Source organism: Melanostigma gelatinosum, assembly GCF_949748355.1.
Source record: "Melanostigma gelatinosum genome assembly, chromosome: 2".
NCBI classification, from domain to species: domain Eukaryota; kingdom Metazoa; phylum Chordata; class Actinopteri; order Perciformes; family Zoarcidae; genus Melanostigma; species Melanostigma gelatinosum.
Genome location: NC_136635.1, coordinates 514,707 through 527,034, shown reverse-complemented (window position 1 = coordinate 527,034; position 12,328 = coordinate 514,707). Strand labels below are relative to the sequence as shown.

The 12,328-nt window shown below is 45.3% G+C and overlaps 1 protein-coding gene across 1 annotated transcript in view; it reads left to right on the top strand.

The window, feature by feature from the left end:
* Window positions 1-12,328, top strand: part of adamts17 (ADAM metallopeptidase with thrombospondin type 1 motif, 17) — a 270,965-nt gene that overhangs the window by 117,589 nt on the left and 141,048 nt on the right. The window contains exon 7 of the mRNA XM_079292165.1: window positions 9,448-9,491. Coding sequence (XP_079148291.1) covers window positions 9,448-9,491 — 44 coding nt within the window. The remainder of the gene's footprint in view (window positions 1-9,447; window positions 9,492-12,328) is intronic.

Here is a 12,328-nt window from a genome sequence, read left to right as displayed (position 1 = left end):
TTGTTTTTTTAACCAGCAACTTAATTATCTTCCAAATCTCAGACATGCTAATACACCCTATTATCATTAGTGACCATGCTCCTGTTTATCTCAGCTGGAATACAAAACATTGTCGCAAACCATCCAATATATGCCGATTCAATACATCCTTACTTAATTAACCTGACTTTGTATCCGGGGATGTTGGAGCGTAAAACTCATATAAAATGTCACATATAAGAAAAAGAACAACAGGACACATACTTAGAACAAAAGATTAAAACCCTTTGGGCCCTAGAGCCCCCGGTGGGGGTCTTTTTTAGAAAAGTATAGCACTCATTGTGTCGTAGAAAGCATTTTTCACGAAGAAAAATAATTATTTGTCCAGACATATTCAAAAAATAGTCCGGAAAAAGTCAGAGCAACATCATCATACCAGCCATTGTAAACACTACAAACATAATTATACATGAACTAAGATCATATCTGGAAGATATCTAGAAGATTTGCCACAATTCTAGCCAAAAATCGATGACATATGCTCTTTCTATCCTCTCAGATCACAGACCATAGCTCGCACATGGCGGATTCTTCTTCTTTTCGTTTCACTGAAGCGTGATGGTTATATGACAGTTTCCCATTTCTTTACACAGTCCTTTGCATTTTCATTGAACACTGCAAGGTATTTTGAGTTGCAAGGGTTGGGTAGTAGAGGACAGACAAGGCAATGCTCCATAGTATGGTCTGCTTCTCCACATTCACATGTGGTTGGGCCAGCCTTGTAGCCCCATCTGACCAGAGCAGCTTTTGATTGTCCCGTTCTTGTTCTGAGGCGGTTTAGTGTTTTCCATTGAGCCCATGGTGCTTCTGGGCCAGGGGGAAGGTTTTCAGTGGGCGGTATTTCCATGACAGTTGGAGGAGGGTCATTCTTAAGCTTTTCCCTCCAGAGTTGGAGTCTGGTTTCTTCCCGAGACTTTATTAGGGGCTGGACATGGCTGAGAAAGCTTCTTCTTGATTTTAGCCGTTGGGCCGGAGGGTGACATCCATGGAGGAGATGGCGTTCATCACTAGTAGATTTTGTTTTCTCGACTCGGCTGGCAACGTCCCGTCTAATATCAGCAGGGGCAATGCCAGTGAGGAGGTGAAGGTTGCTTGTGTTGGTCGGTTTCGCAGTGATCAGGCGGCAGGTGTTGTTTAGTGCTGGGTCAAGTTTCTTGGCATGGGTTGACCTCTCCCAAACTGGACATGCATATTCCGCAGAGGAATAGCACAGGGCCAGAGCAGTAGATCTTAATGTGTGTGCTGTGGCTCCCCATTTGGAGTTGGTCAGTTTCCGTAGGATGTTGTTTCGGGAACCGACTTTGGATTTTGTGTTGTTGATGTGCTCCTTAAAGGAGAGAGTACGGTCCAGGGTTACTCCAAGGTAGACAGGGTGGGTACAGTGCTCAAGTGGTGTTCCAGTGGCGGATGAATACATTTAACAGCCTCGTGATTCGACCCCGAGTCGATCAGCGCCAGCGAAATTACTCTCTTTCAAACCGTTCAAAAGTTATGCGGGTACATGCCACCATCAGCCACAGGTCACGACAAAAACAATTGGGTAAAAAAACTCACGTTTTGACAGTTTTGGCGATGAAAAACGGATTTATTCCAGCGGATTTCCGCACAGATACTTCCTCCTTCTTGTGGTCCGTGTCTGTGAGTGAGATCACTCCGCTGACTCAATGAATGAGGAAATGGCAGGCGAAACTGTGAGCTGGACCAATCCATGTGGGGAGGGGGGTTTGCCCAGCATTTTCCAATTTTTAGTCAGTAAACAGACAAGGAGATTGTCAAACACCCCCACATGGCTCCCGTTGGACTATCCCACATCGAAAAACGTGTTTCTTGTCTGAATTGAGCAACCACAGCCCATTCTACAGTCACATAGACACAAATTATGATTCATATTTTTATGATTGACAGATATGACACATCATAACTGCTCAAAATTATTCCAAATGGTGTCAAACTGCTTTATTAGGATTATTGAAGTAGTGATAACAGTGAATATATAGTTAATATTTAGTTATATAGTGTATAAAATTATAATACAGCAATGCAACTGCTGGTTCCGAAAATCTAAATTTAGCTTGAATCAGACCATTTATGCTGGCCTGCTTCACTCAATCAAAGTAAAATATGTTGTGGGGACATGTAAAATGTGTTGTTCTATGTCTGTGGTGTATTTTTAAGCTTGCAGCTGCATTATAAAAAAAATTAATTGTCAATACAAGTGCTTTTTTTGAGGCGAACCTGGAACCTTTTCAATTTGAGCTGTGCCATAAGTGTATCAGTTATTAACCAGTAACAATATTTACACAATTGAACACATCTCACAAATGTTACCTTGTAGTTAGAGTTTTGGACTCTATTGAGTATAGGTATGCAATTTTCGAGCCGAGGCCTAAAAATAGGTCTAGGGCCAGGACTAGACAACATCAACACAAATAATCCCAATTTCCCAAAGTCAAAATGATTTACGGAAATATAAATGACAACTGAATAAACACAAAAAGACAACTACATTTCTCAAACACAGACTCAAACACGAACATTCTGGCATGGAATAGCAAGTAGAACAATCTGGCAATGAGTTTTTTGAAAGGCAGGAGTCTATTTACTGGCTTGATTAGTGATCAGAGTCTGGTGAGTGAACAGGTGAAGGAGTTAGACTAATGAGGAGGAAGTGGCTGACAAGTAGAGGGAGGAGGGTGTGAAGCTGAACGGTAACAGAACCTCCCCCTCAATGGACGGCTCCCAACGTCCCAAAACAACCACAACCAAGCCAGGCGGATGGAGGGGGCCTGGAGGAGGGTTAATGTTCATCACACATATCCATCTCGACCTCCTTCTCAGCATCAGTGGGTGAGATGTCCTCGCCAGAAGATGGCTCCTCTTCATCCTCCCCAACATCTGAAGTTACAGATGGAAGAAGGGGAACAGAGTCTAGCTGGGTAGCCCCAGTGGGCATAGAGGCCTTGGCGGGCTGGTCAGGATGGCTGCGGTGAAACTCCCTGATGAGAGGGGCATCCAGAATGTGTCAAGCTGAGACCCAGGATCTTTCTTCTGGACCGTCACCCTCCCAGTCGGCAGGCCTCTCCCACGGCGGCGGGAATAAAGCAGGCGGCGAACCATGTAGGCAGGACCTCCATCGATGAATCAAGGTGGCAGTGGAGGCTGAGCAGCATGAACCAGTGGGCTTTCTTGAACCGGCGTCACCTTGGAGATGTGGAATTACGGGTGGACCCGCATGGACCGTGGGCAGCTTGAGCCTCACTGCTGCAGGATTGATGACCTTCTGGATCTCGAATGGGCCAATGAACCTGGGTGCCAACTTCTCAGACTCTACCCGCAAGGGTAGGTCCCGGGTCGGCTGCCACACTTTCTGGCCAACCTAGTAGATGGGGGCTTTGGTACGGCGCCGGTTGGCCATTGTGGAGTATCGTTGGCTGATTGGAGGAGCGCTGCTCTGGCTTCGGCCCAGGTACGGCGGCAGCGGCGGACAAATGCCTGGGCAGAGGGGCAGGAAACCTTCTCGAGGGCAGGGAACAGTGGAGGTTGGAAACCGTAGGCACACTGGAACGGGGACATTCCAGTGGCAGAGCTGGTCAGGGTGTTGTGCGCATACTCCACCCACAGGAGCTGCTGGGACCAGGACGATAGATGCTCGGAGACCAAGCACCGTAGAGCCGTCTCCATCTCCTGGTTCTTGTGCTCAGTCTGACTGGAATCCAGATGACAGGCTGGCTGTGGCCCAAGTAAGTGTGTAGAACTCCCTCCAGAACACTGATGTAAACTGAGGTCCCCGGTCAGAGACCACGTCAGTGAATCAGAATCAGAACCATTTATTGCCAAGCAAGTTTGCACCTACAAGGAATTTGTCGTGGCGGGGTGGTGCGTAACATTTAACAGTAAACAATAAAATTAAACTATCACACTATCTCAATCAGCACAGTGCAAGAAAGAAACATTAAATTTCCAATAAAATATAGAATTAAAGCTGCGAGCAGCGATGAACGGGCCCTCGCCATGCGCGCGTCGGCGTGCCGGCGGGACTCCGTCCTGCGCGTCCGAGAACGTCCGCGACCGTCAGACGGTGCATCTGCGAGCGAAACGTGTTTAATCCCGCGTGGACCGCCTGGTGCCGGAATTGACGCTTTGCAAACAGTCCGACGCTTCCTGCGTCCTCTGCCTGGCGCTACAGAACGCGTGCGTCGTGTTGCTCTGTGCCAAGCGTGAACCGCGTAGTGTAAAAGTCACGTAAATGGGATGCAGTTTGTCAGAAAACGCAGATTTCCTTTCGCCAGCAGGTGGCGCTGTGAGTACTAGTGAAAATAAGCTTGTAGACATCCTCAGGCCGTGAGTGGTATCAAGCATGAGAAGTTTGGGACCGTTTGGAACAAGTGCAGCTGAGTTCCATCAGCTTTTTTCATGAGGAATCACATAGTAATCGCCCGCTACGGCTAAACGATTCTGTCAAACGTAAAGCTTTTAATAACTTTTAATCACAACGGTCTTGACATGGTACCAGCAAAATTTAAAGTGGATCTGATGAAGTCCCTAGGAGGAGTTCATCAAAGTATAGCGACTAGAAATAGGCGAAAATCAATGGAAAAATGACACAATATCAAATATCAAAATGGCCGACTTCCGGTCGGGTTTAGAGCATGGTTCCAAGAGACTTATATTTAAGTCTCCATAGGATACATGTGCTTACCAACTTTCATACATGTAGCTCAAACGTAGCGCTGGAGCTGCTCTTTTGAAATATTGTAGGGGGCGCTATAGAGGCAATTTAAAACGGACAAGCCAAAAAACCATATGAACTATGTCTTCCTGTGACCTACGACACATGTACAAACTTTCATGAGTTTTTGAGCATCCCAACACACTCAACCGTCAGCTTCCTGTTTCATGAATACGATGTGTTGCCACGGCAACAGCGTTCAACGAAAGCGCACAATATTCATGATCATGCATAATCAATGTCTTAAGGCTAGCCTTACCAAATTTGAAACTCATCAGGTCACCAGGCTAGGAGGTATAAAGAAAAGTATAAAATATGATATTTCCTTTAGCCAGTCGGCGGCGCTATGAGGTATTGAATTTTTTTCAATTGAAATATGTTCAAGCTTGATGTATCATCATGCATAAGAAGTTTTGTGCGGATTGGACAATGTACCTTGGAGTTATAACAACTTATACGAATTAATTTTTTCAAAAACAGTGAGGCAAAATGGCCGGCACGCCACGTCAAGGTTCTTCGATGAAAGCGCGAGATTTTGACAACTTTTAATCACAAAGGTCTTAATCACAAAGGTGATATTAAGCCATGCCCCTAAGAAGTTTATTGGTCCATATCTTGTAAACGCTAAGAGGTATCAGAAAGCTTTGAGTAATTTTTGATGAGGTAGATCCAATAATGATCCACAACAAATTTGGTAGTAATCGGACCCAGCATCTAGGAGGAGATAGCAAAAATGGGTTTTACACTAAATTCAAAATGGCGGAAAATCTAAGTAGGCGGAGCTTAGGGGTCTGAGAGGCTTTTTTTTTTAGATCTAGCGGATTGGGACATGTGGGCCAAATTTCAAGACAATCGGACATACTGGCCGAGGGGCGTGGCCGGTCCGATTTGTAGGGGGCGCTAGAGAGCCATTTTTTCCACACACATATGCAAATTTGGGCAGCAGAGTTTCTACCTCAGATCTGAGAGGGGTGCAAAAATGGTGAGTTTTCATAAATTCCAAGTACCCCTACAAGCTCCATCCCTACAAAAAGACAAATCAGAATAATAACCCATACAATTTCAATAGGGCCTTCGCAGGCCCGACGTTGTCGGTGGCTCGGGCCCTAATAATAACCCATACAATTTCAATAGGGCCTTCGCAGGCCCGACGTTGTCGGTGGCTTGGGCCCTAATACCAACGGATTCCTACAATTTCAATAGGCCCTTCGCCAGGCCGACGTTGTCGTGGCTCGGGTCCTAATAAAGTGCACAACAAAACAGATAACATGACTGTAAAACAAGTGAAGTGTAAGTGGAAAGTGATGAGTGTCTTTAAATAAAGTAACAGGGATGTCCTGGGGATGACAGAGTCAGTGGGGGACCCGGGCTTTGTTAATTAGCCCGACTGCGGACGGGAAGAAACTGTTTGTGTGGCGTGAGGTCTTGGTTCTGATGGACTGCAGCCTCCTGCCAGATGGGAGGGGCACAAACAGATCATGTCCAGGGTGAGAGGGGTCAGCTACAATCCTTCTTGCTCGCTTCAGGGTTCTTAAAGTGAACAAGTCCTGGAGGGACGGCAGATTGCAGCCAATCACCCTCTCAGCAGAGCGAATGATGCGCTGCAGTCTGCCCTTGTCCTTAGCCGTGGCTGCAGTGTACCAGACAGTGATGGAGGAGCAGAGGATGGACTCAATGATGGCTGTGTAGAAATGCACCATCATTGACTTTGGCAGGTTGAATGTCTTCAGCTGCCTCAGGAAGTACATCCTCTGCTGAGCCTTCTTGGTGATGGAGCTGATGGTAAGCTCCCACTTGAGGTCCTGGGAAATGATGGAGCCCAGGAAGCGGAAGGAGTCCACCACGTCGACGGGAGATTCACACAGGATGATAGGGGCATGTGGGGCTACGTTCTTCCTGAAATCCACAACCATCTCCACTGTCTTTAGAGCATTGAGCTCTAGGTTGTTCAACCCGCACCAGGTCACCAGATGGTCAGTCTCCCACCTGTAGGCGGACTCATCTCCACCAGAGAGGAGTCCAATGAGGGTGGTGTCATCCACGAACTTCAGGAGCTTGACGGACTGGTGACTGGAGGTGCAGCTGTTGGTGTACAGGGAGACCATGGAGCCGGAAGACATGCAGCAGGACCAGCTCAGCAGTCTCTTTGGCCGAGGGGAGCTTGGGCAGGGGCATAAAGTGGGCCATCTTGCTGAACCGATCTACCACTGTCAGGATGGTGGTGTGTTTGTTGCACAGTGGTAGACCGGTAACAAAGTCCAAGGAGATGTGGGACCAGGGCCGATAGGGCACAGGCAGAGGTTGCAGGAAACCAGCGGGAGCCCGGTGGGATGGCTTGTGCTGGTTGCAGACAGGACAGGTGTTGACGAACTCCCGGGTGTCTTCCTCCAGAGTAGCCCACCAGAACCTCTGCTGCAGGACCTCCCTGGTATGCTGGATCCCGAGGTGGCAAGTGAGTCTGGAGCTGTGGGCCCACTGAAGGACATCAGACCTCAAGGTCTGAGGGACGAACAGGAGGGCAGGAGCTACGACAGGGCTGGTCCTCCAGGGCGGCCTTGACTCTCTCCTCTACCTCCCAGGTGATCGAAGCAACCAAGAGGGGGGCAGAAAGGATATTGTCATTGCCAGGGGTGGAATCCCCTTCTCAACAAACTGGCGGGACAGGGTGTCAGGCTTGACGTTGCGGGCACCTGGCCGGTAATAAAGTAGGCGGTGAGTGTAGATCACATGTGTCAAATAATGGAAATAATAATTAAAAGTTAGACTTGAAAATAAAAGTATCCCCGTGGTCTAAATTATGAGATAGAGAGTTGAAATTATGAGATAGAAAGTTGAAATTATGAGACAGCATGTTGTCTGTGTACAGACATTAAAATTATCATAACAGGTGGACAGGAGAGGCAACAGCCCAAAAAGCGGTTTTCCAACGATTGAAAAAGATCGACAAATAATCCCAAAATGTCCACGAAGAGAAAAATGTATGCAAAGGGAAGAAAATGTAATGAAAGATGTGAAAGTGAATACAAGTTTGTGCTTCAGGGAGAAAAACGGGTCTGTGTTATGAGGCGTGTCGGTGATGAAGGATACAATTCACGTCGGCATTTTGACACCAAACACGGAGCTAAATTTTGCCTCCAAGAAAAACATCAAATTGTCCAAGAATTAAAAGGCAGACTGCAATCACAGCAGAATATATTTACACAGCTACAGCCCAGTGCATGCTAAAGGTATGTGAGCAGTGCTCCGGCCAGATACAGACTTTTACAAATGTCAGTTTGTGAAGAAACACCATCGCAGACCGAGTTCATGAACTAGCAGCAATCTAACAACACAGCTAGCTAAGAGACGAGCAGGTACTTGTGTTTTTAATGAACTGTTGATGAAAGCACAGACAACACGGATACATCATCTATCCATGTTTATAAGACCTGACTCTCAGTGAGGAGCTCTTGGATGTAGCTGCCATGCACAGGACGACGACAGGGAGGAACATTAGTGATGCAGAGAGGTGACACAAACAGCTTTGAACAAAGTTATTGTAATAACTTGTGTTTGATATTTGTCTTTGTTATTTTCTTTAATAGTTTGATCTTTGATAGAGTCATGTGGGTTTCTTAACCCTCAATTAAAATGATTTATGTTATAATAACAGAAATGTGTTTAAATATCATTTTTAATTTTTATAACTGCATGTACAATATTTTTACACTTGAATAAACAATAATCAAATGCAGAGAGAGTTATTTAACAATATGTTAGGGAGAAGTTAGTTATACAGTCTTACAGTTACAACCGGCCCTTTGAGGGCGACCGTGATGCTGATGTAGCCCAGAGTGGAGATGAGTTTGACACCCCTGGTGTAGATCGTTTCAATAGGGCCCATACTATTTGTTCAGTAATGTAATACATTTTGAGACTCATCAAATCATTCACAGATTTTGCAGCAGTGGCCTCCCTCATATGCACAAATGTCCTCCTGTCTTACTGTTTCAAACTCATTTTAATTAATGCAGTTCACGGTTATATTTCCAAACAGCCGCTGTGAGCACAGATCGAGGTTTGATTTTGTGACACTATTTGGTAAATACAGGATAACCACCGCTTCACCTGGCTTTATCTGAAACAAGGTACTGGAAGTATCAGAAAAGCAGCACTATTTGGTGAAATAAGAAGTGGGAAGTGTACCTCAAATACTCATTATGCTACAATTGAAATAAAATGTGAACCATGTGGATTAGCGTTATTTTGAGAGAATTAGCTCTGAAATGGCATTATACACCAGGGCCTAAAGAGTCAAGATTTTCCAGCAGGAACATGTTAATGTAGAGTAAACTAAAAAAAAACCTCCTTAGTCAATTGTCACTTCTCTGTTTCACTTCACAGACACACAATCACACTAAAAAAATACTCAATTTAATTCCAGTTATGGAAAGACAGAATAAAGATCAATGAGTGAGTCTTACCAACATGGGAAAACCAGAACAGCTATTAGCCTGTGCTCAGGGCTTCTTCTTTATCCTGGGGACCAGCACCAGACAGTTCCAAATGAAAGTGATGGGAAAGTGTGGGTGTATTATTCATGAATAAATGCCTAATATGAATACAATTACTGTTGGTATCAGTGCAGTCATATAATGTTGAAGATAGACTGAGTTAACTTGTTCTTGTTTCTCTTTCAGGACAGATTTCTGCGTTCATAAAGATGAACCCTGTGATACTGTGGGTGAGTACCGCTATTTCACTCACTCACTCACTCCCACAAACTTGCCATAGTGAAGCCGGAGTGACCTGTATGTGTTAGAAAATGAAGGCTTGCACTTTCAATGCGAAGGCTCTGCAAGTTGTTGTGGTTCTTGGTCATCATCCTCTCAACGTTTGTAAGTAGGCGCTGTGCAGGCCCTCAGGGCTTTTAAGACATGACTGGCACAAATAGTTGACTAATAAGATCACTTTTAACATGTCTGAGGATTTCACATAGGTCTATTCATTTTTCATTCATTTGGACTTCATAATGCTCTGAAGTTATGTGAAATGTTTGGCACACAAAGCAAGAGGGTCTGGCTGGGGGCCCTTCTGTGTGGAGTTTGCACGTTCTCTCCGGGTTCTCCAGCTTCCTCCCGGAGTCCAAAAACATGCTGCTTACGTTAATTGATGACTCTAAATTGCACGTAGGTGTGAATGTGAGCGGGACTGGTTGTCTGTCTTTGTGTCAGCCGTGTGATAGTCTGGCGACCTGTCCAGGTGAACCCTGCCTTCACCCAATGACAGCTAGGATCGGCTCCAGCCCCCTGGATGCTGTAAAAGCTTTTGATAAAGTTGATCAGACATACATTTGAAGTCTTGAGAGATTTGATTTTGGAGTGATTCAATGGATCAAAACACACATTCACCTTCTCAATGTGTTATCACCAATTGTTACTCTTCCCCAATGTTTTACGTTCCAGCGCTGTGATAGACAAGGTTGTCCACTTTCTCTGTTACTGTTTGCTATTGATATTGAGCATCTCGCAGCGGCAATTCACCAAAACAGTTTGCAGACCATATCCTTTTATATCTTATAAAACCACCAACATCACAAACAGAGGTCTTTACTTTTCAAATTCTCCAAAAATTCTAACCACTCCACAATTTGGTCTTGATCAGGGGTCGGCAACCTGCGGCTCCGGAGCCGCATGCGGCTCTTTAGCCTCTCTGTTGCGGCTCCCTGAGGTCCCCAACTGGCGCACCGGATCCGGACCCAGGAACTAAAAACCGATAGATAATTCGGAATTATACATATTGGGCACCGAGTTTAAACTTTAACCGACGCGTCTTATTCAGCCGTTACGGCACTTGTTCGGCGGTGCAGGAAATGCACCGACCAATGCATTGCAAATCACATCACGTGATGCAGATCCAATCAAATATGGGCATTCTGACAAGTTTCCTGATTCAAGCGAGGTTTACAGACACGTGACACACGGGGGAGAGACGAGGAAATAGAGCAGGGAAATGGTGCTGATCGAAGAAGTTATCTCACATGACGTTCTCCAAAAAGAGAAACGTGTTCAGAGAGAATATAATTTAGAAGCAAGAATGAACAAAATTGTATATGTTAATTATTCCCACAGGCAGTTAAATCCTCTACCCCTGTCAAGCACTTTTCCCTGCAGGTGGCTAATCATGATTTTCAGACCCCCGTCCTCTGTAAACTATCAATGGATAAATCCAAAAAAAGAAAAGTCACGGAGGAAAATAGAGAGTTTAACTCTGCGTGGACGTCTTCATTTGCTTTCACTGCCAACGATGCTGGCTTACCTCTATGCTTCCAGAACAAGCACACAGCATGTTCTGAAAAGTGTCACGCTGGAGATGAGCAACAAAGAGCGATTCCTCAACTGCTGCAGCAAACTGAGCTCTTCATAAGAGTTTGATATTGTTATAGCAGGTAAAATTGCAAAAAATGTGAAGAACTGTCTTTATTATAGTTTTTATTATAGCTTTACTATAGTTTTTGTATATATCATACCTGCAAACTTGTCACTTTTCGGTGAAATTCACCGTTTTGAATCAAAAATATATCATCCCACGTGAATCGTGTAGATCCGTAGAGTTTTTTTTCGGGGGGGGGGGGGGGGGGTGTCAACTGACCAGCCAGCATTTCTCAGATTGGAGGGAGACGAGGAGAAAATGTGATGTCGTGATCTTCGCAATAAAACATCTTTGATGTGTCGAGTGTTGGCCAATCAGCGTTCAGATGTCTACAGCGTCTTCATTTCCCTCCGTTAAAGTTTAAGTTCCGTTATGTTCCGTTACAATTCATACTTGCTGGGTTAAGTTAACGTCCACTGCATGCGGAACTTCGTGGACTGTTAACGTTCGTCATTATCGCAATTTAGAAGGAAACCCCCCGTGTTCCGGTTCAGTTCACGCGGGCACTCATTACCGTTAAACCGGAACACCGGCGCATCTGGTTGCAGGTTGTTTTTTTAACTCAAAGTAGAATGAGATGATTTCGTGGTCAGAATAACTTTCATGACCACGAAACATGAGGCCCATATACTGATGAGATGATGAGGTCAAAGAGCTTCAGGGAGAGGACGCTGGTTGTGTGGCGCAGCTTGACGCAGGGCTGAGATGTGAGTGGAGCTGGGCCTGGATAAAGGTGGAGCTGGGCCTGGATAAAGGTGGAGGTCTAAACAGACGTGAGTACAGCTTCCCGCTGTCACAGTATTTTAAATACATTGATAAGGCAGGGTATGCCAAATGCAGCCTCTGCTCCAAGGAGATGAACTACAGCAACAAGGGCTCACATGTCCTCTCATCACACTGTTCACACCGTTCACTGTAATGACCACAGCCCAACACTAACAGTCCCACGTTGCTCCCAAGAACCCTGAAGTAATGAGAGAGGGTTAAGGTGCCTGTACCTTCATTTCAGCGGGTTGCTAATGCAGAGGTGTGTATAGATCACAGCTATTATTTTACTATTTATAAGGTACCTTAACCAGAGTAGATTATCATTTTCATTTCAATAATTGAACTGGATTGAATGCATACTAATTGAAACTAGAAAATGCA